Source organism: Aspergillus bombycis (genome assembly GCF_001792695.1).
Source record: "Aspergillus bombycis strain NRRL26010 chromosome Unknown contig00043, whole genome shotgun sequence".
Classification (NCBI taxonomy): Eukaryota; Fungi; Ascomycota; class Eurotiomycetes; order Eurotiales; family Aspergillaceae; genus Aspergillus; species Aspergillus bombycis.
The window spans coordinates 140,861-163,303 of record NW_019170045.1 but is presented as its reverse complement, the minus strand read 5'-3'; the positions used below and the strand labels follow the sequence as shown (position 1 = coordinate 163,303).

The following is a 22,443-nucleotide window of genomic DNA, read 5'->3' as shown; positions in this document are numbered from 1 at the left end:
CCGCCAAAAGTCTTGGAGGCTTAGAGCGAGGATCGTCGGAGGTTGTTCAAGATGGCCACTCTTCATTTGCGCATGAAGGCTTTCCGCCCCCAAGGAGGTGGATCTGATCGTCTTGTTTGGATGCGATCGACGCGCCAATAAACATGCCAGATATACGCGTGATCGTCGACAGGAAAAGCGCTTGGACGGCCGATCCTGAGGCTGCGTCGATAAATCTTTGACCCTGCCGCTGCGTTCCCAATCATTCCAATAGAGGTGCAAAATCTCAATGGCTCACAATCGTGCGCCTTGTTGCCACTGGATTGACGCTTCTGATGCCGATTCATACACGAGAGATGCTCAGATCATAACCGTGTCATGGCCCAGAACCTGAATGTCACTCCGGACGTACAGATCGAGCCGCTGTTCCTGCAGGTGTTTAACTATGCCGACAAAACTAACATCCTGAAGCTAGAAGACTGGCTCTCGATCCTGACGCTCTGTTTGTCCCCACTGATTGCTCATATCCTGTCGGGTGTTCCGAGCGTCGTCCGACGATGCCCGAGTCCCCCGACGTGGCTCGACACGCTTTGCCTATACAACCCCACGACCATCCTATGGCGATACCTCGCATCGTGGAACGCCGCGTGAGGCACCGCCATCGTTGGGACGCGGCGGACATGGCCGCCACAAATGCGCTGTTTTGGACGTCACACGGCTTTGACGGCTCCGAAGACATGATGAGGCAGAGTCGAAGTTTCTGTACGCGCATCCCACATCACCATCGCACGGAAATCTTGTCAATCGATTCCATTAAGACTGTCATCATCACCCTACAAGGTATCCAGGCCCTCGTTGTTTTAGTTCGCGGCATCTTGGCTTTAGCGAACATTGGGAATCAGCCATACAACGCAACAATCTCCATGAGCACGATTTTTTACCCTCTTGCGGTCATCGGTCTCCTTCGTCTGTTCGCTGCCCCCTGGCTGACCGAGAGTTACACCTATAATGAGCACGAAACCTATGAGAACAGGGGTATATTGGCACAGCAGATCATGCACACCCCGTCTTCAGATGGCCCCTCCTATACAGCCGTGCACAGCAGCCCGGACGCTAAAAATGTCACGTCCTCCAATGCGTCACTCTTACCCACAAGCTCCATGGCCATCGGTGACCCGTCGCCCGATGCTTATGTGTCTCCCAGTAAATTTTGTCTTCCCACTCAGGCCGTTGTTGTAATCGTCCGTTGCTGCTATGTTGGCCTCCTCTGTGCCATTCTGGCCATCTGTGTGTGCTATATGATCCCTTATCAGGGGGTGAATCAGCTACTGACGCAGCCACCGTCTGCGTCAGTCCTTTGGCTGCTCCCCATCATGTATATTGTGTTCATCCTGGTATCGATCATCCTCTTCATCATTTACCTCATTCGGTGCGGCCGGGAGACAACAACCGTCATCCCATGCCTTCGTACGTGGTGGTATCGGGCATACACCCTCCTCCTCATCGCAGCAGCAATTGCCTTGATTGTCCTGTCCGGGGTCTACACACGGCGGACATCCTGCGGGCAGCTGACGCTTTTTCCCGCCGAGTTTGACCAGGAGGTGTGCAATGGGACACCGATGCAAGTGGACAAGGGGATGGGGCCGTTTGGTATTGTTACTCAAGCGCCAGGTCTCACACCAGAGACCTGGGTCTTACCACTGAAAGGGTGGTGCTCTGGAACCTTGACCGGGGAGATTTTCCCCGTCGAATCTGTGTCCTGATGTGTTCAGAAATATCCAGTGGAATACTGGCTGGATAGGGCTCTAGTATATACGAACATTAATAATACAACAAAGAAAAAAAGGGAAAGCACAGAACATGGGCTCCTACATCCCGTGCGAGGTATTCGCTGATCTTCTATGAGTTTGTATATGTACTCTTCTCATTGTAGTTGCAGAAGGAATGTCAACTGGAAGCCATGTCCCCGTTAATGTGAATAGCCCCACTAGAATATAAGCAGTCCACAAACGCCCCCGAGGACGGTGTACAGTTTGTCGCCAATAACAGTAATCACAGCTGGGTAGGATTGATGCCAGTAGTGTTAGCCCGAAACCCCGGAAATACTGGATATGCTGGAAACTCCCAGGCCACACTCCTCCTCAATAACTGGTACTCCAACCCCTTACCGCCTGCATTCATATACATAAACTTGGTATAGGGAACAGTGGCATAATATGAAAACGACACGCCGGCTGGCACAAACGCGACATCACCATGTAGTAAATGTACCCACTCATAGCCCTGTACGCGCAAAGCAAGCTGTCCCTCCTCCATTTGGAGGGCAAAATGGTGCGGTAATGTCGCCGTCGAGACGGACTCATTTGCCAACTTACTTGACATGATAATGGTCCCCATAGTAAAGTTCCCGTCCGTTTGTGCGGGGGTTGCCAGTGGCTGGATGACCTTGTATCCAATGTCGGTGTTGAGATACTTTGGGCCGTAATCCTTGGCAACGAAGTATGGAGTTGTGGGATCATTGGGTGGGGTGTTGGGACCATCATGCCAGGACTGCTTGGCTTCACCGGCCGTCCCATTCACAAAGTCGCGCCTTGGGATATACTCCTCCTCTGGTGCTGCATACAGGTCCAAGGAGACAAGGCGGTTGTATTCCTGGGGCGTCATCGGTCCGAACGGCGAGGGATCATCTGGAATAGGAACATAGGGTGAACTGATCCCATGGGTATCGTGTTCTCCTTGACTGAAGACATTGAAGAGTTTTTCGAAACCGCCAGGATGGAAGACATGCGTAAGTTGCGAGTCGGGATCCACCAGCTGGAAGGTGTGGATTGAGCCTGGGGGGATATTGCCGTAGTCTCCTGGTGTAGCGACGCGGGCCTCATGGCTAGAATTGGTGACATTCTTCTGTCCCCAGAGCTGACAACGACCACGCGTACAGTAAAGATGCTCATGCGTCAAGCCATGGGTGTGCGGCCGGGCTGATAACCAGCCTGAAGCCTTGCCGTTATGTTGCAGCAGGGAAAAGGCACCGTCAGACGAGTTGGCAGTGATGGAGAAGCGGATGGTTTGGGAGGAGGTGAGTTTGATTGCATCACCCTTGTACTTAGGAAGAACATATGGACGCACAAAATTGGGTGCCGTATCAACAATGATGCTTTTATTTGACGGAACGCTGTCTGTCGCAGCAAAGGGAGTGAGCAAGAGAATTGATAACATCCATGGTGCAAATGGGCTCTTCATCTTGGCGCAGTATTATAGGAGCTGCAGCATATATGGAGAGAATAGTATATAGTAGAGACTGAGGGAGAAGGGCAACAGTGACTCGGCGAGGAAGAGTATTATATAGCAGGGGACATGGGATATGTGAGCTACAACTGACACGACCACAGTGATCAGTGGGATCCGTTATTACAGGACACAGAGGCCCGCTCGATGTACCTGACAAGATATCATGTAATTTCATGTTGCCTGACAACCGATAATGCTGTATAGTCCCTGCCAAGCCCTTCTGCCATGGGTTTATCGTACACCTGCGCCATGCTACCACCATGGTCGGGACTCCTTGGCGCGGCCTGAAACCAGCATCATGAGATGGAGGCAGCTAGAGCAATCTTCACGACAGGGAAGCCTATTCGCTTGGCCATGCGTCCTTTCCAGATGCTTCGGATTTGGTGTACCGCTTTATACTCCTGTGAATGCCTTAACTCTGTCTCTGACACTTCTACGGTCCCCTTGGGCTATTCATCGCTTCAGTAATAGCGCGTAGATGATAATGTCCTACAGTGGGTATCGTGAAGGGGTGGTGCCGTGGGGAAGGGAGATGATATGATCAGTTCACCATTCGAGCCATCCAGATTGCTTAGCAACGAGTGACTCTCAGTGGGAATTAATTCCGCTGCAGGCTTTTAAAGTAGTCCCCACATGCCACGAGTATGTCCCTTCAAATCCCGGCTCATGTCAGAACATGTGGATCATCTTTAACCCGATTATCAATCGCAAGATACTTTTTCTGGAAGCCTAAGCGACCCAGAAGGCGGGAGTAGAGGAGCAACAAAAAGGACAGCCAAGAAATCGTCTCAGATTCTAGAACACTCGCTATAATCCTACGACAGACTATGATGATACTAACCTAAAACTTCCCGCCTGTAGAGCCGGGACCAACTTGGCGGCTGTCCCTGGTGAGACTTTTGAGAAGGTTCCAAGCAGGATACCAGCCAAGCAATCAGATCTGCTATCAAATCATAGTTGGGTGACTTTGGGCTTTTCACCAATGAAACCACACTTTAAACTCTTTCTCTACATGCATTATGCGCTCATAGCGTATACCCTGTACGAGGCAGTCATTCCAATCCCGTCGAAACTGATGTGGCGTGTCAATTCCATGTTTGCACCGCCCCCTTTAGACCGCGGATCTGTCTATATGTACGCTGTTTTTATCTCTATCTTGGTGGTTTTCAAATATCAGTAAAAGAATCACAAATGGGTGGGCGCTAGTAAACAGTAGTTTGAAGGATGATCGCATCGTGTTCTCAACTAATCTATGGGTTCTTCGCATGTTGGTCAAGGAGGAAACTGCTCAACGCTTCTAGTAGGGGTTTCTGGGTCATGTGTGTTAATGCATTAGTTTCCGTCAAGACGTACTCCTTAGTATGCTCTAGAGTTGACGACAGGCTTGATATATATACGTACAAACGAAGGAAATTGACATGGCTCGGACCATTGTAACCTTTACTGCCCAATAATCTATCTATTAAGTCTAACACACACAATGGTACATAAAATGACATGAAAACAAAAACTAGCGGAAAGGCATTTGATGCCTAGTTCAATTCGAAAGGTCATACCTGGAGCAATGAGACGTGGCGCTTGTAAACCCATGCCTTCTGATTACTTTAGCAATTCCAGCACTTGGTGCGTGATATCAACCAAGGGAAACTGCGTTCTGTTCCCTGCCAGAGTCCCCGGAACCTTCTCGTCAAGGAAGAATTCAGTGACCGAGTAGAGGCTGCCGCCAATCTCCACGTTGTCCACCGAGAATCCATCTTGAGAGACATACACATTGGGAACTGTTCCCACCATCTCCGCACTAGTCCACAGTCCATCAGCGGAACGGAGAACAACCGTTCCATCAGTGGTGTCAGAGACCAGCAACACTGTGCCGTTGAATTGCTTTGGCAGAAGGATTCCATCCAGGCTATTGCCGATTCTGGTCGCATTGCTGCCCTTTAGTGGAACGTGGACCTTGTGTCCCATTCTCTCTGTCATGTTAAAACGGTACAGCTGTCCATCCGAGCCATCCGTACCAAGCAGGATGTCACCACGGGCAGCAAGTCCCGAGAGGCCGGTTACCGTTTGGTTGGGCTGAGGCTGCAAGTACCAAGGAGTGGCAGTTGAGCCATTGGGACCAACCTTGATGATGCTCGCCGGGAAAGTTCCCACCACAAAGGTGTTTCCGTGAGCATCATGGGCAGCGTCTTGGTAGCCGCCGTAGACGCCATTCGTTACCTCAGTGAGGTTCTTTCTCCAAAGGACCTGGCCATGACGGGGATCAACTTTCACCAGGAAATTGTCGCCTGAAATATCTTGGCCTTGGGTATCAAAGGCAGCGCCGGCATCCACGATGACCGAGAGTAGGCCTTGCGGATCCACCACCACGCCACTCATGTGAAGCACCGGGTCTCCAGAGAGGCCTGGAAGCAGTATAGTATCCACTAGTTCCCCCTTGTAAGGATCGTAAACTGCGACCGTACTATTATAGAGGGCACTACAGGCGTAACAGTACATCATCAGTCCATGCCCAGTACTGAATAACGGCTCTTCTAGTAGCACGTACCTTAGGTAGACCAGACAGTTGTCCTCATTGAAGTCAGCATGCTCCGGGTACAATTGGTAGGCATCCACGGTGATGTTCCCCGTGAGAGAAGGGCATCCAGCATTCGCAGCACCTGCGACACAGTTAGCTTGTACATGGGAAGGGAAGCCATTCCTTTTTCAGCAAAAGGCTTCACAGGAGGCACATCTTAACACGGCCCCAGAGACCACCTCTGTTGCTCTTAGACTTACCGTGGGATAGAGTAGATACGCTAGGCACGTCATTACCACTTGGGCTATGAGTCCCGAGGTTGCCCAACGCATCTGGGCCTTGGCTATGATGAATACCTGGGTTGTATATAGGCGTATTGTTGTAGGAACGCAACCGCCCACTTCTGAAAGCAGATGCTGGGATTCTAGCGTGTGTGGGAGCAACATTGCACCCAAGCAGGAGCATCGAAAAGACGAATGCTTGAAGTGACTCTCTCATGGTGGACATTGATTTGGGCAAACGGGTGAGGTATTGGCTTGAAAATTGATCATGTGTATAGAAGATTGGTCCGACGACACCTTGCCAGGCCCGGCTTTATATGTGTGCAGTTCCAGAGATCGAATGCAATGAACTTATGGACTCAGCGTCGCAATTCCACTTCCAGACCATTCCCAAGGTTGAGCATGCAACACGCCAAGCAAGGACCCTAACCCATATTGTACTGCTGGGCGCTAGCTACACTGCAAGACCCTGGTTCTAGAAGCTTGGAAACTACTAAGGCCATCCTGGTATCAATAATGTGACCAAGCAATTTACATTTCCATGGCAAGGCTTAGGCTGCAATAGCTAAAAGCGACGTTTGAAGTTTCACCGTACTTTACGTACGGAGTACAATATGAATCAATCCTTTCGTGAATTTTGCTACACCTACTCTTTAGTCTCGAAACCCTGGGCTATACTGGCAAATACGATTGGGTTGAACTCCGGGAAGCCGAAGATTATCATTCTACCACATTTAGCTCCACTGTCCCGAATCTTTGGCAGTGATGGTTGTGTATCTTATATCACCTGCTACACTTGAATGGATTGGTTTCATTGAAGTGATCAAAAGCTAGTAGAAGGGTATAGCCACCCTCAGTTGGGCCCGTTGCTTTCTAGGGAAAGAAGTACTAGTAGAGTATTGGCGTGAAGGCTGCCCTATTTGGCGGCTCACGGCCAGGCTTTTCCAGACTCGGTATTCTTGACGTTGAGCATACAGTTAGACCCCAAGTGGATCTCATCAACCTAGAATGTCCGTGAAACACAGTGTGGCTGAGGTTACATGAGGGACCCACCGAATACTCAAATCCAGATACTTTTCCAAGCAGCACTGTTGCTTACAGAGCACCCGCGGAATGAAACCGCACCGAGTCCCACTCAGTGCGAGACCGGTTTGTAGATCCTGTCACAGACTAGACGACTTCATTTCTGTGCCAAGATCATCTGGCGCGAAAATAGCGGCAAAGATAATTCTAGGCTTACTAGTGGAAGGTCGACATAACTTGGGGAGCTCAGGATTGCTTAAATCGCGCTGTTGTTTCTTTTTCTGTTGTCTTGGCGTCGTACATTGTACGGCATGGATCTTTTCATGAAAGCCTTTCTATAGGGCCATCTACTGTCCAATGTGATGGGCAATCCTCTGATTCCAATACCCAGACTCAGCTCAACACACTTTGACCATCTGCTTTGGTTCACCCAGCGTGTCCATGGTCACGTCTAATGTCAGTGCCCCCGTGTTAGGAGTCAGAAACTATGTGCGTGAGCCTTTCCAATCGAGAATCACCTTAGTTGTCTCATAACCCGCGGGCGTCATGTTCTAGAAGTCCTTCACCTCAACCTGCGCACCGTTAGCCAGCAATCGCCGCACAACTTGGTCCTTTCCATGCTCTGCAGTCTGATCGAGCGCCGTCGCATCTTGCTCATCATCATTAGTCATGCTTAGGTACCGACCCCATAGCCATGATATGTTCAGTCTCAATGTCTTTACCAGACTGCATAGATCGATCTCAGATAGTCCTTAAGTGGTCTGTAGGACCGATGTCGCAACGCTGGGGCTTCTTGATCTTAACTACAGGGTGATACATGGGCCATCGCCCGACAAGCGCGACGGGTTGGACGCTTGGACAAAGGGCCATAAAGCAGTGGTTGTACCGGGCGTCAAACTTTGGTTTCCTGTTCAACTAGCACAGATGCTGGTATTTGCTGGGCAGGGTACACCAAATTAATCGTGTAGTACAATTACATAAAGTTCAGCTGGCTTGATGCTTTTCATAAGGAAGGTACAAACTTTCGAGTGCCCCGTTCAAAAGCTGCATCCCCTGAATCGGGATACACACGGGCAATACTGGTCATCCCAACTTTGCTATTTAGGGTTGTTCGTCTCCCACTACAACACGACGTACGTCGTTCATTTCTCCATCTATCTCGTTCTCTCATCTTGCGTTCTACAAACTCTACTTCAACCAGCTTGAATTATTGCGATATGAAAGCCAGTCTTGTCTCTTTAGTAGCCCTCGCTGCAGTTGCTCTTGCTGCAGTTGAATCTGGGGCTCACCGGAATACAAATGCCCCTCCTGAAATTGTGGTCTCACCCCCAGGTGATGGCAACAGACCCAGTGACAACACTGTCAGACCGAATGATAACAAGCTGCTGGGACAGCATTGGATGCAATACGGTGTAAGTCATGCTACCGTGGGCGAATATACATCCCGCAGCTAATATGTGGAAGGTATGCGACCCCAGGACACGTAAAACGACCTGCAAAATAAAAACTGGGAATCGTTGGGCTACGCACAAGTGCCTCAATAAGGTGAGAGTCTTCTGGCAGTCGCCTGCTACCCAGTATATGTATTAACCCTGGAAGTGCACGGAGGGATCCTGCCGGGTTGACTCGTCGCAGCCTGGTGAGCCCGCGGATTGCAGCGTTCCCAAACAAGCATAATGCTTCTGCCGCTGGTGTCAGCCAATGTATCCTCAGCTGCAGGTATTGGCTATCGAACGGAAAGTGTGTCTTGAGATATTGCCTTTGGCCGAATGTTACATGTTGGGACAGTGTTCTATCGGGTAATACCGTACCAGTCTCAAAATGGATGATTTTAGAGTACCTTTACTATCATGGGAGGTCTTTACTAGATCTGTAAGCAAGAGCCGTTGATCAAGGTACTGAAGTAGGTCTCAGGGAGAAAGGAGGTTGGTCATCGAGACTCCGACAATGTCATGTTTCAGCCTACGATAGTCTGACACAGACGTTTCATCGTTTTGAACGCTCGCCGTAGTATACGACCAATGGTAATTTCCAGTGTGGCTCTTCAAGCCACTTGCGTGTCAATGGCACGAGTATGTACGCTAAATATCTCCAAACGGACGTCGGTGCTCGAACTTAACGCTCTAAGGTCAACCGCTAACCTGTCTACTACTCTAGCCGTGGCTATACCAGGGGTATTCTCAATATCATAGTCCAGCGGAATTGTATCACATATTGTACCGGCTTTAGCGAATGCAAATTTGAAAGAGAGCAGGGATCCATGAGTTTGTGTCTTGTTCATCCTGTCGATGGTTCAGTTGTCCGTAAGAGGTGATTCCAACCCTCATCATACTAGTTCCCACAGTAGTACCCAAAGGCTTATGTCTACATTGTTGTCAAATTGCATATCTCCTGTAGGCGCCATATCTACGACCTCATCGGCGTAACGTCAACCGAAAACAACCGGCAGGTCCTCAATGTTACCATGTCATGGCCTACAAGTCAACCACTCCTGCCAGACATCTCCTGGTATCGCTTCGCGGTCGCAGATCGAATGCGCTTGCCGTATATGGCCATGCCCAATAATGTCATGGTGACTCCCAGGCTGATAAACCCACAGGCGACGAACATCTTGGTCAAGCCGCTATGTTCGATCCAAGGACTAATGGCAAATGGTATCCCAATGCTAAAAGCATTTCGAAGGAAAGCCACGCCCGTGAACGCATCACCTGTGATCTGTTCACTAGTTTAGTATGGATCAGCAGCGGGGGGCAAATTCAGGCTGCGACTAACCTCCATGTAACTATCGATGACGAGCGTGAGACATGCATCGCTGATACTGCCGAGTCCGAAGCCAAAGAGCGCTCCCCCGATACTGGGTAAAATCCAGTGCATGCCCTAAGTTCAATGCTAAATGTTAGAACCTGCTGGCTGGACAGAAAAGGAAAAACAGTGCAAACTCAACAGCGATGAATTGGAGGGAATAAAAGAAGGGGAGCTCGACTCTGCGAGACATACTTTATCAACGGTTACTCCAAACATAATGAGACCACCGCAGAGGGCAACTGCCGGGAGATGTAGGATATACAGGCGCATCTCTGGCTCGTAGTATCCGGAATTCCGTCGAGAAAAATATTTGATTGACCAGTCTCCAAGGAAGCCGCCGTAAAACGAGCCGATCAAATTACCGACAAACGGACCAACACTCATGTAACCGATTTGCTCCGGGGTGAACTCATATGGTGGAAGGGGAAATATGAGAGCGATCACACTTGACAGAATTGTAAGCCATATCACTCCGCATGCATACTGCAGACCACAACAGAGGACTGCAGGGAATGTGAACAGGATCTCGATGGGGCGATAGAAATATGGCCAGATGGGCTCTGGTGTGTAAGTTACCAAGGACAATCTCTGTGCCCATGTCTTCATAGGGATAATGTGGTCTAATGGAGGGCTACTCGCCCTACGCTCCTGAAGTCTGGTGGCGTCCTTGACAGGTGCCTTGTTGCCCATCTCATCGGTTGGAATTTGCTGCGCAGGCCCAGCGGCAGGCGTGACTCCTTCAATGGCAGCGGTATACTTTGACTCTTCGTAGAAGACGATAAAAAGTACAAAGAGAACCGCATTGAAGATACCCAAAGTACGGTAGGACCATCGCCAGCCCTGTCTTGTCGCTTGAGCCCCGGCAGCCATAGGGGTGAGAAAGCTCTAACACCATTTTAGTACAGTTGATACGAGAGGTGGTGAAGGGAGTCTTACCCCAATCATCATCATGGTCATGTATAACGCATTCATTCCGCCACGGTGATGCACAAAGAAGAGGTCTGCGATCTGAGAGTGAGACCTGTAAGCCCATGGCACTTGGGGAGTAGCGGCAAGCTAGCTTACGGTAATCTGGACAATAGCCTCATTCGTTGCCCCAGCGAGGCCCTGTAAGAGGTTGGTGATATACAGCTCTGCGAGGGTGCTAATCTCTGCTGCCCAAAAGGAGGTAACGAGCATCAACGCGGTCGAGGCTAGGTACACTGGTCTTCGGCCAAACTTTTTCGCGAATGGAATGAACAATACGCATCCCATGGCGAGTCCGACGAAGTTGACTGACATGGCATTGTTTAGTTGTGGGTAAGTAACGTGTAAATCGACCACCATCAACTGCCAGAAGATCTGTTGGATAGAGAGCCTACTCGACGAAACCCGGTCAGAGATTCGTTCTGGTAAATCCTATGTGGCGGGATCACAGACGCGGTAAAGACCAGGCACGTTACTGCTAGTACGAGCATGAAATTGCATGCCTTGCGTGCAGTGCTCCAATTCTGTATTCCCTCTCAGTGGACGGCGTTCCTTTCTGTTGGGGGGGGGGGGGGGGGGGGGCAGACTTACCAATGGCTCGTTAGGGTCACTGGACGGTAATGGACTGAGGACGATCTCTCGCCGTCCCTCAGCCTCGTCCCTGATATCATCTATGTGTATGTCAGAGAAGCTCTGTTGAGGTAGAAAGGGGATCCTTACCTTTGATAAGAAGAACAGTCCCTGGGGGAGTATCATGATCAGTTAGAGAAATGTCGGACGCGTCGCCGTTTGCCATCAATATCTGCTGCGGAATAGACGTGGTATCTACTGGAAACTGAAGTTGTGTGCTGTTCGATCTCTGATTCCCTCGAGGACAGCCGCTTATGATAAACGATCTGCTCCATGGCTTCGCTGGTAGTGCTATCTCGCCCGCTTACCACTAGGACATGGCTGATAAGAGCTCGATGCCATAACCGCGAGCATTGAAATGCGGGGAAGCCAATAAAGATCTGCGTCTGATAACGCCAGCTTATACACGTCTCGGCGAAGGTTAACGGAACCTACTTCGTGCAGGAACAGACTCAAAAAGCTGACGCTGGGTCGACCTGCCTAAAAAGGAATCGTTTCATCGAGCGGCCTCGAATAAATCACCCAGAGCTATTGTTCCATTTGTTCCTTACGCCGAGTTCGTAGGGTTCAAGATAAATAGCAGTGTCATGCGCCTTGATAAAGGCCGGAGCCCTACTTCGGCATCTACGATATACACGAAAGCCGTACTCGACTGATAGAGGGTTCTGCATACAGCAAGATTCGTTTCAGAGAACAGTAACATCGTGCCCCAGTTATAGATTCCAATCTCGAACCTAGGGTCACATGGCCAGAAAAGCCTCCTTAGTTCTATTCGAAACACAAGACGGTAGCTCGTGCCCCATGTTATCCGAAGCCATACCGGCCAACACAGTATACTCACTACTCTCCTATCTAGATCCTTCATCCGTATCGGCGGTCGCTCAAACGATAACCCTTTCGTTCGTTGGGGATCCTCTGATCCGATGGTTGCGTCCTAGTGCAGCCCCCTGGTCGACGCAACAGCATGAGACGAACAAATGGCAATATCGTCGCGTACAACAAGCAATATTAGAAGGCATCGTGCTCCGATCTACATCACCGCTACAGCTGGCGGAGGGATTTCCGACACGTAGTCAGCAAAAAGATCCCCCAACCTCTATCGGCGAAATAAATGGTGGGAATAACGGGTCCGGTGCGGGAACGGTGGCTTTATTATTTCCCCCAAAGAACCGACAAACATGGACATGGAAAAAGATCACCCTTGCCGTGAAACTGTGGTTTCTGAGCTGGTTAGATCCGGTCTCAGACAACGGAGCTGACGAAAAGGTACGTGGCTATCGTTCCACCCCTTTCAGGGGATCGAATCGGTATTTCTAAACATTTGCAGCGCGTCGAAATCTTGCTTGATGCACATGACACGGCGCTGAAGAGGATCGCAACCCGATATAATATCCAAGACCCTTGGTATTTAGAGGTCGTGGCAGTCCATCCCTCCCTTCAAGGGCGAGGTTTAGGCAAGATTATGATGGAGCGCATCTTGGACTATGTGGGCCATAGGCCAATTGTTCTGGAATGTACCGCTGAGCGGAATGTCGGATTTTACAGCACACTTGGGTTTGAAGTCATCGAGGAGGTCGAGTTGGCTGACAGTGGTGGAGCCGTCAGTTGCTGGTTTATGCTACGGCGAAGCAGTTCACGGTAGTTGCCAATGCCATAGGTGCTCAGCTAGAGAAGTCCAATTTCCATTCCACGAGCCAAAGCGAGTTCGTGTGCGTTTGCCATGTCATGATGGTGTACCCACCACTCCTCAAGAACCTCTAATAATAGCTCGAAATCTCTCTCAAATCCATGTGGATGGTCGTATGTGGACAGACAACATCGAAGGACATCTTTTAGTTCAGGTTGCGCATTGATGATGTCTGTCTGTAGCCCTGCGATAAAGGCAGGATATTTGATCGCGTTGAAAATCAATGACCCAGCACCCTCTGTCTCCGTAAACGCTCTACGAATGGCGTCTAGGTGGCTCAAAATTCGGGATACGAGAACAGTAGTGGAGGGTAGGATCGGGGGGCGGCTGCTGGCACCGTTTGGTGGCACGGTTGATCCAAGCAACGTCCCATTGGGTTGTGGAACCAAAAGTAAGTGGCCATATCTGATAGCCAACATCCCGGCTAGTCGGTATGCTTCCCACAGCTGGTGCTGGGATAGACTACCTGGGCTACCCGGCCAGGCCCAAAAGTCCTCCTCAGTAGCCCCGTGGCCGATACACGAGATAATATCTAACAACGACCTCGGCAGACCACTAACCACTTCAATCTCATCAGCGAGGGGGTGCTGCAAGGAACCCCGGTCGCGACAATGTTGTCGCCAGAAGCTGAGAGAAGTGCTTCGACCAACAGTAAACGTTGGTAGATCCATGACTCCCATCACTTCCAATAAGTGTGTTCGGAATTCTGTTCGCTCGCCCGGACCATAAAGTCCATGTGCCTGAAGGAGGCCGTACATTCCATGCAAATGCATCGTCCATGGCATGGCATGCATAAGCTATAACATAACCTACTGTTAGCGCGGCATGGGATATTGGTTGATACAACAACGTACCCCGATGCTGCAGAGCAGCAACCCGGCCGTAAAGGTCCCATCCTCCAGGTATGTCACATTGCTTGATAGTTCTGTGCGGAACAAATTCAGGGCTACATCGAAATGTTCATAAAAGTGAGGCTGCACATTTGGTGTGAGGGACGCCTGAAGTGCTACACATATTGCGTACAAGGAGCTTGACTGTTGAGACAAGGTCGGCAGTCTAGATTCGAGGAGATTCCGCGCATCGTTGACCGAGGTCGAATGGAGGACATTGATTCCGGACGAAAGAAACTCTTCAAACAATCGATCTTGTTCGGTCGATCGTACGTCGGCAGTCCGTTCGGCTACTGTTTCTACCTTAGTTCTGAGCTACCAAGAACAAAGACGCGACCGGGGCATGTCCAACGACTTGCCCTACCTGGCTGGAGATGAGAAGAGTCTGCCTCGGCCTTACTATTGGCGACATTGGCAGGTTTTCGGCGCCTTTCTCGACTCAGATCGCGCCGTCTCCCCTTGACTCGAGGGGGGATAGAAGCCTCCACTGGCTCTTCGGCGCCAGTGAATCGGCCACGCGACGCAATGCCCGATCCCCACCGCAGCCTTATCTCGTATCCTTCACAGGGGACTCCACGGCTACTGCACGTTTTGCATGTAGGTCTGGCTCGGTCGCATTTCCTCCTGACCCGTTTACAGGTCCAACATCCGTCGTACGACCGATGGCGAGGGGTCGACATGCCGAGCAAGGAACTGGAAATGGTCAGGATCACTTGCGATCAAGAGCTTCTGGCTTAAAACCGCGCAGGAAGGGGGGCAGGACAAGGATTGTGGGGCGGGCGATTATCGTCCAGTGTGGAGTTTTGGTTATCAAGCCGAGTGGAGTTCACTTGGATGTTGCGTCCACCTTCCTGATCTGGTTTAGAACCTGAGGCCTCCGTGTTTCGTCGTCCGTCGGGTTCAACTCGAGAACCACTGGATATGGGGGTGCTGTATGTATGACTTGAAGAGATCCTTGGGATTACTATGGTTGTTATAGTCGTCAGCGCCATATCCGCAGTCTCAAAGAAATAGTGTATATAGTGTCGATCAGTATCATCATCACGCTTTCCTAGCCATATATATATATATTCCTCTAACCCTAAGCCACAACGAGTACCCGGCAACAGTATGTCATTTAGATCACCCATCTCGAAATGCTCCACCATTCTCCCCTCCCTCGGAAGACTGGAAGGCTTTCAATATGCGAATGGGGTGCAACAGTATTGTGGCATACCGTATGCTTCCCTCAAGAAACGGTGGACTCGATCGCAGTTGATGATGCAGTGGCCCAACAACTACCACGATGGAGCAAAACTCGGGTATGACCATAGCAGAAGCTCCGGTAGATCTCAATGGCTGATTACACACGTGTTGTAGGAGCGACTGTCCCCGACCGAAGGTTGAGGGGGATGACTCGGACGATCTCGTACCAGTCCCTCCAACGGCCCATTTCGGAGAACCTCGAACGGACGAGTTGTCGGGACTCGTTATGAACATCGTCTTGCCTTGTGCCCCCGGATCGCAAAGGTTTCCGGTCATGGTGTACGTACATGGTGGCTCCCTACTGTATGGAGGTGCGAACCTGCCGATCTTTGATGGTGTCAATCTCGTTTCCCTCAGTATGGAAGTCGGGATGCCCATCGTCTATGTCAACTTCAACTATCGGGTCGGATTAGGTGGCTTTCTTGCCGGTGCAGCAATCCAACAAGAGCTCCAGCAGGATGGCTATCAAGGCTGTGGAAACTTCGGATTCACTGATCAGCAAGTGGCATTCGAATGGGTTCAACGTTATATTGGCGATCTGGGGGGCAATTCTGATCGAGTGACGGCGGTCGGAGAGTCGGCAGGTGGCATCTCCATTAGCAATCAAATGCTAGCTGCTCATCCTCCATCATTCCGCCGTGCGGTCTGCATGTCCGGGCTCTCAGTCTCAATTCCAGCTTGGTCAATTGAGCAACACGAGCAGTTGTTCCGGGCCGTCTGCCGTCATTTCGATATAGATCCAGCACAATTAGACGTGCTGGACTGTCTGCGGCGCATACCCCAGCAAGAACTAGCCAACGCAACTCCCATAATACAAGGTGTTCTGTCAGGTACAGGGAATCCATGCCTCGATGGTTGGTTCCATGACCGGGACCCGCTTGAGATACACGAGCCACCGCAGTGGATAGAAGCTCTGATGTTAGGAGACACCTACACGAAGGGATTATCTTCCACTTGAATCTACTGAACGACAGTTTTGCAAGTATTCGAGAGATACTAAGTCAACACATGCCCCTGGATGAAACTGATAAAGTCTTAGCCGAGTATGAGATACAGCCTGAGCTACCCAAGGATGTCCTTCTCAGCCGGGTAGAACACATGTGCGGTGATGCAATTTTCAAGATCCCCAACTATGCTACAGTGCTTGCCAGTACCCCTCTGACGCAGGAGAAAGATGTGTTCGCATATCACTTTGACCAGCGTTCACGACTGAGAAACGCACTGGAGGGGACCGCGTATCACGCCTATGAACTTCTCTATCTGTTTGGCAACCTGGACAATGAGCTCTCTAACGAAGAGCGGGTGATGGCGAGGGACTTTGCCGAGGCTTGGGTCAGATTCACGTACGGCTATTCACCCTGGGAAAGTTCGGAACGACACTGGAAAGTATGGGGTCCCGAGTCAATCCAAGCGGTAAAAAGTGAAGAGGACGATGAGGAAGCTCGGTCATACTCGCGTATGAAAAGGCTGCTGGCGATGGATAATGGAGAGACTTGGAGACGATGGCTTAACGGAGTCGACGCATTGGTCAACAAGCGTATGAACATGGGGAAGAATTATAGTTCATAGTACTTGAATCGAGGTGGCCAACCGAGACACTATTCATCATAGCAGGTAGTATCACTGTACATGAGTGCGCTAATCCACCGCAAATGGGATCATTTTTTATCCAGCCTGAAGGCAGACCGCGACTTACAATATGTATAAAGGTATGCTGATAAACATTGTCACCTCGACATTGAAAAAGATAATCAAGTCACATTTCAGACCGTATCTGGGTACAGTGGTTAATTGGTAACCTATCGATGCAATCTGTATTTGGCATACCAACATTCGACGCACCAGGCTACAAATTTGAGGCCCGGTCACCGACAAATCGTGTTAGCCCTGCTTTATTCAGTCTCTCTTCCGTTACCAGCATCTGCTCTGGGAACCAAGACAAATAATCAGACCTCACATGGTGCTTTCGGTCGCTGGCCAACAACATCTTTGCCACTGCTACTCCACTTAGCCAGGCTTGCACCATACCTTCTCCGCTAAATCCACAGCAGACCCACTGAGCACCATCCTCCTTTGTCATTTCTGAAATACAGCTCACAGACGATGGTAGCTGTCCAACCCATGGAAGGCCATCGCTGCTAAATCCCATGTTTCCCGTCCACATCTGCTCCACGCAAGGACCGTCAACCTGACCCCAATTTGCACGACCGAACACCGCACTCAGTGCACCAGATAGATGAATATCACAAGGCAGGCTCAGCTCCAAGTCGGTTGCGATACCCAGATCGGCAAGCCCACCGTTGCAACCTTGAGCAAAGCCACCGCCCAGCATCATCTTTTCACCCGAGTCTCCTCCGGGGGGTAATTGTGTCAGGTAGTCGAAACCGCGGTCGTAGTTGAAGAGCCATGAATGCTCTATTGCCTGACAGATAAAATTGGAGCCCGGGTTTTGGGCAGACATTTGTCCTCGAACTGGGTAAACGTGACCCCTTAGCTCGGGGACAAGATGTCCCACGTGAGCATTTGTACAGTGGATAATATGCCGAGCGCGCAGGGTTCCTCTTGGTGTCTCTACGGTATACCGCAAAGGTGAAGTGCCGTCAGTGGAGACTTGAGTCACCGCTGTGTTGGTTTCGATTAGGAGGTTTCCTGGATGCTTTTGTCGCAAGCTTTCTAACAAACCGGTGACCAGCTTATAAGGCCATAGGGCTCCGGCTGGTCCTGCAATAACCCCAATGGCATGAGGAAGGCACCATTCCTGAGATCTATTGTCAACCTTCAACCACTATTGTAGTGGTACGTGGATACAACAAACCTTAGGGATGTCGCTCTTATCAAGTAGCCTCCATTCAGCTGCTTCTGCAGGCATACATGCTTTGAACCGTGTGATACATTGTACTGCTTGACGCCACCTTTCTTCGTCGAAGTGCACACTGAGAAACTCCACCTTTCTAGCCTGGGTTTCCTTTGTTAATCCATACTTGTCCGCTATCTCCAATATCGACTCCAGATGGGCCAGCCGGAACCGGATCAATGCCTTTGCCGCTTCCAGCCCATAGAGTGCTTCCCAGTCAGTAAACTCTTCAACCGTCTCCAGAATATGACCTCCATTGCGACCCGTTGCGCCAGTGCAAGTGTCTCGTGCCTCCAGCATGACAATTGCCGGCCTCTTGTTGATCATTCCACGCTGATCATGATCCTCCAGCAGGGTGCGTGCAATTGAGGTACCTGTGATGCCGGAACCAATAATTACAACGTCAGCCTCTGGAGGTAGTTCCGGTGATTGCACACTGGCCAGCTCTGGGTGTGGATCTTTGAGCCAAAACGAGGAAGTGCTCTCATGTAGTGGCCGTGGTATTCCTGGATCGGCGAACACACGGCGGAGGGCATCTTGCCTGTCCTTGAGGGAAATGCCGGGGTCGGCGAGGAGAGCCTGTACGTATGCCATGATAAAAAAAGGCGAAAAATAATGACCACAGAAAATGATGCAGAATACTCAATACACACGGCGGAGAACAGATGAGGTGTCAGTGAATATAACGTTATATAGACAAGCCCCAGTATCTCACATGGAGAATGATGATGGGTATTCCATCTCTCGTTCCCTAATCCTATATCTACTCTCGGACCATTCACGGCGGTTCGGTAGCACTGCGGCAATGTAACAGAATCTCATTCTGGAGTGATAATATCGGTCGAGCCACTTCACCATCCGCTGTCTAGCGTCAACCTGCCTTTCTGGACATGTTGGTACTCCAAGTGGGGTGGAGAGCCCAGCTGCCGCCCATCGCTGCCGGCGCATATTCTAGGCGTCGACCTTCCGTTTATAGCTAGTGAGGATCTCGTATGCATTTATATCGGCATTATGCATTGTGCCAAACATCCGCGTCACCGCAGGCACCCTTGACAGGTGTATAAAACCGCAAATTGAGAGAAGGGTTGGAAGGTCAAAATCACCATTTTTGACTTCTGACTCAAAAAGTCTCTCAAGAGCAGCCACAATGACTTTTGCAAAGCCCGCGGACTCTCCTGGCAATAGCTTCTACCCAAACAGCCCACCCATGCGGCGTCCCGGGCTGTCATTTATTTATCGTCTCGAATGCAACATTGATCCTGAGGAAATCAACGTCGGGGCGCCTCATGGGACTGGGGTGATGCGAAGTGTTGCAAATATTGTCGGCGGTAGCTTTAGAGGACCGTCGATATCAGGGACAATCCTTCCGGGAGGAGCAGACTGGGCAACGGTCATTGAAGGAACCCACGTAAGTAAGCTTGTCATACTCCAGGATCCAGCCAGTGAAGCTCATACGATCTGTCAGTCTATGACCCTTGATGCACATTACACGGTCAAAACCGACGATGGCTGTTATCTCTACGTCCGAGCACACGGCCTCTACCGTCCTGGCCCGGGCACAGAGTATGCGAAACAGGTCGAGAAGGACCCAGCCCTACGACCCCCTCCCACTGTGACCCAAGACGACGTGGAGTTCTTCTCACACCTGCGAATCGAAACAGGACCAGGAAAGTACAACTGGTTGAACGGCTTAGTGTGTGTTGGAGTGATGAGCTGTGAGAACGATCGCATCCTGATCGATGCCTATCACTTGACCAATTTCGAGGGTTCTGAGCCAGAGGACGTGATGGCACGTACGAACGTCTGTTAAACAATAGGCCACTATTAGGCTTCAACTTCCAACGCGTTATCAAGAACTGCCTCCACATCTCCCTAGATAAGCTTGTAATCGATCAACCGAGGTATAACCATCCCAATGCGGAAGGTAGACGCGCATCAGCTGGTAAAGGGTTGTAAATGTCTCCTCACGCGGAGCAACTTGGCACTAAGGATATTCGGCTATATAGAGTGTCTTGGCCCGGTACATTTATCTTCACATCTCACACATTGACTAACAGAGATGGCTGGAATTACTTCGACAGAGTGCAACTGGGAGACCAAGGTGGCGGAGAAGCGCAAACAATTGGAACGAGAGATTCCTCAAGATTGGCTTTTGAATGCCACATTTCTATCCCAGCTCCCATCAAATGGCCACCTCATAGAGGCAGATATCCCACGCCACAGTGGACTCCTTTCAGAGGAGGAGCTGGATATCACAGAACGCTACACTGCGACACAGCTGCTGCAAAAGCTTGCCTGGGGCGAGGTGACCTCGCTGGCAGTGACCACAGCTTTTTGCAAGCGGGCAGCGATAGCCCAGCAACTAGTAAGCACAATTGGCCCAGTTACTGCTATGTGGGTGACCTATAACGCTAATGCCTTGTTACAGACATCATGCTTGACAGAATACTTTTTCGACAGAGCGCTTGAGCGTGCTCAATACCTGGATGATTATCTGACGCGAGAAAAACGGGTCATGGGCCCATTGCACGGCTTACCCATTAGTCTCAAAGATAGCTTCTGCGTCAAAGGCATTCAAAGTACGGTGGGATATGTCTCATTCTTAGACAACTCTCCAGCGGAGACAAACTCTGCTCTGGTCGATCTGCTCCTTGAATTAGGAGCGGTTCTTTATGTTAAGACCAATATCCCGCAGACAATGATGGTTGGTGCGTCCCCAGAGTCCTCGATTGCCTCATCTGACGCTCCATGCTTAGACAGGCGATTCAGACAATAATATCTACGGCCGTACATTAAACCCGCACAATATCAACCTGACCGCCGGAGGCTCCTCCGGTGGTGAAGGGGCTCTCGTTGCCTTCCGGGGCTCGATCCTGGGCGTCGGAACTGATATCGCAGGCTCTATCCGAATTCCGTCGCTGTGCTGCGGTGTTTATGGGTTTAAACCCACCACCGACCGTATTCCATTCGGTGGACAGGTGTCCGGGGCAATCGAGGGAGTCCCCGGCATAAAGCCAGCGGCCGGACCACTGGCTCAGTCTTTAGACGACATTGAGTTGTTCATGTCAACTGTCCTCAAAGCTGAGCCCTGGCGATATGACGTGACTACAATTGGGTCGCCCTGGGTGACGACACTCAATCTACCCTCATTATTAACGATCGGAGTCCTCGGCGAAGATCCTCAATTCCCAATTCATCCTCCTGTCCGCCGTGCAATAGAGTCAGCAATCACAGAATTAGGTAAGAAAGGACACAGAATAGTACGCCTGGAACATGCGCCTTCACGGGGCGTGGCATATGCAAGTCGTCTAGCTTTTCAATATTTCACTTATGGACCACATGTCGATCACATCAAAGCCAGCGGGGAGCCATTGGTTGCATCAGTGGCGAAGTTAGCCAATCCAATGTTCACGGGCCCATTTCCTGTAGATCAGGAAGGGGTCTTTGAGATAATTGACGGACTCCATAACGCACGAAAGGCCTACGCTGAGGCATGGCGCAGGACATGGGTCCAATCCGGCATAGATGTTCTTCTAACACCTGGAGCCCAGAATACGGCCACGCCACACGACACATATGGATGGCCGCCGTACACGGTCATCTGGAACCTTCTAGATGTGAGTTCATAACTGGGTACGCTGAGCCCCTCTGTCTAACTCTTTCCAGTATCCTGCATGCATTGTGCCGTACAGCAAAGCCTCGAAGTCGCTTGATCCAGATCCCATGCCAGTACATGATGGAGTCCAACCGAGCTGTAGGTTTCCACACAGGCCAGCGGACAATGATTATCCTAACTCATTCTAGATGAGCCTGACTCCGTTGATGGAGCTCCATGCGCTCTTCAAATCGTGGCGCCTCGGCACCAAGATGAGAAATGCCTTCTCTTTTCCCGACTGATCGACAAAGATATCCGGTAACACGATAGCCTGTTAACGGATGTCACGAGTCATCAGATGTTACAACAGGAGCCTGGAATACAATAGTGTCTACATACGTACTTTCTGTCAGATAAGGTAAATACATTAAAATAGCGCCGTATTATCATAACGTGGACATACTAGTAAACGCATACCACAGTTCGTTATCACAAAGGTCCTTTATCTCGGTGGACTGTTCTCGTTGTATCTCTGTCGGAAAGACGGTCGAACCTGGAGCGCGATACCTGCACCGCACTAGGTGATCCTATGGTCAGAAGCTGTTTTGTATAGGTTCGCTAAGCCCAAAACCGAAGAAGAGACTCTGTAGGTGATTAGAAAGCTGTCGCACGATTCTTCGCGCCC

At 50.4% G+C, this 22,443-nt stretch overlaps 10 protein-coding genes across 10 annotated transcripts; 5 read left to right on the top strand and 5 right to left on the bottom strand.

Moving 5' to 3' along the window:
• Nucleotides 1-357: 357 nt before the first annotated feature.
• ABOM_005599 (uncharacterized protein) lies at nt 358-1,742 on the top strand (the record flags this gene model as incomplete). Its single annotated transcript, XM_022532728.1, has 2 exons — nt 358-404; nt 455-1,742. 2 exons carry the CDS (start codon nt 358-360, stop codon nt 1,740-1,742), a joined length of 1,335 nt encoding a protein of 444 aa, XP_022389058.1.
• A 289-nt stretch (nt 1,743-2,031) lies between these two features.
• ABOM_005598 (quercetin 2) lies at nt 2,032-3,219 on the bottom strand (the record flags this gene model as incomplete). The annotated part of the gene is made up of 1 exon (XM_022532727.1): nt 2,032-3,219. One exon carries the CDS (start codon nt 3,217-3,219, stop codon nt 2,032-2,034), a length of 1,188 nt encoding a protein of 395 aa, XP_022389057.1.
• A 1,647-nt stretch (nt 3,220-4,866) lies between these two features.
• On the bottom strand, nt 4,867-6,280 carry ABOM_005597 (uncharacterized protein; the record flags this gene model as incomplete). The annotated part of the gene is made up of 3 exons (XM_022532726.1): nt 4,867-5,743; nt 5,813-5,924; nt 6,043-6,280. The coding sequence occupies 3 exons, from the start codon at nt 6,278-6,280 to the stop codon at nt 4,867-4,869; spliced, it is 1,227 nt and encodes a 408-aa protein (XP_022389054.1).
• A 3,287-nt stretch (nt 6,281-9,567) lies between these two features.
• ABOM_005596 (putative MFS transporter) lies at nt 9,568-11,653 on the bottom strand (the record flags this gene model as incomplete). Its single annotated transcript, XM_022532725.1, has 8 exons — nt 9,568-9,801; nt 9,859-9,963; nt 10,084-10,776; nt 10,828-10,899; nt 10,957-11,248; nt 11,311-11,381; nt 11,449-11,528; nt 11,578-11,653. The coding sequence occupies 8 exons, from the start codon at nt 11,651-11,653 to the stop codon at nt 9,568-9,570; spliced, it is 1,623 nt and encodes a 540-aa protein (XP_022389053.1).
• Nucleotides 11,654-12,288: 635 nt separating this feature from the next.
• ABOM_005595 (GNAT family N-acetyltransferase) lies at nt 12,289-13,129 on the top strand (the record flags this gene model as incomplete). Its single annotated transcript, XM_022532724.1, has 2 exons — nt 12,289-12,753; nt 12,815-13,129. The coding sequence occupies 2 exons, from the start codon at nt 12,289-12,291 to the stop codon at nt 13,127-13,129; spliced, it is 780 nt and encodes a 259-aa protein (XP_022389056.1).
• A 23-nt stretch (nt 13,130-13,152) lies between these two features.
• On the bottom strand, nt 13,153-14,744 carry ABOM_005594 (Zn(II)2Cys6 transcription factor; the record flags this gene model as incomplete). Its single annotated transcript, XM_022532723.1, has 3 exons — nt 13,153-13,971; nt 14,029-14,357; nt 14,429-14,744. The coding sequence occupies 3 exons, from the start codon at nt 14,742-14,744 to the stop codon at nt 13,153-13,155; spliced, it is 1,464 nt and encodes a 487-aa protein (XP_022389055.1).
• A 430-nt stretch (nt 14,745-15,174) lies between these two features.
• On the top strand, nt 15,175-16,878 carry ABOM_005593 (putative acetylcholinesterase; the record flags this gene model as incomplete). Its single annotated transcript, XM_022532722.1, has 3 exons — nt 15,175-15,365; nt 15,424-16,227; nt 16,284-16,878. 3 exons carry the CDS (start codon nt 15,175-15,177, stop codon nt 16,876-16,878), a joined length of 1,590 nt encoding a protein of 529 aa, XP_022389051.1.
• A 277-nt stretch (nt 16,879-17,155) lies between these two features.
• Nucleotides 17,156-18,757, bottom strand: ABOM_005592 (NAD(P)/FAD-dependent oxidoreductase; the record flags this gene model as incomplete). The annotated part of the gene is made up of 2 exons (XM_022532721.1): nt 17,156-18,067; nt 18,125-18,757. The coding sequence occupies 2 exons, from the start codon at nt 18,755-18,757 to the stop codon at nt 17,156-17,158; spliced, it is 1,545 nt and encodes a 514-aa protein (XP_022389098.1).
• A 553-nt stretch (nt 18,758-19,310) lies between these two features.
• Nucleotides 19,311-19,973, top strand: ABOM_005591 (DUF3237 domain-containing protein; the record flags this gene model as incomplete). The annotated part of the gene is made up of 2 exons (XM_022532720.1): nt 19,311-19,571; nt 19,629-19,973. 2 exons carry the CDS (start codon nt 19,311-19,313, stop codon nt 19,971-19,973), a joined length of 606 nt encoding a protein of 201 aa, XP_022389052.1.
• Nucleotides 19,974-20,222: 249 nt separating this feature from the next.
• Nucleotides 20,223-22,080, top strand: gmdB (general amidase GmdB; the record flags this gene model as incomplete). Its single annotated transcript, XM_022532719.1, has 5 exons — nt 20,223-20,528; nt 20,592-20,867; nt 20,920-21,780; nt 21,830-21,917; nt 21,968-22,080. 5 exons carry the CDS (start codon nt 20,223-20,225, stop codon nt 22,078-22,080), a joined length of 1,644 nt encoding a protein of 547 aa, XP_022389099.1.
• Nucleotides 22,081-22,443: the final 363 nt, after the last annotated feature.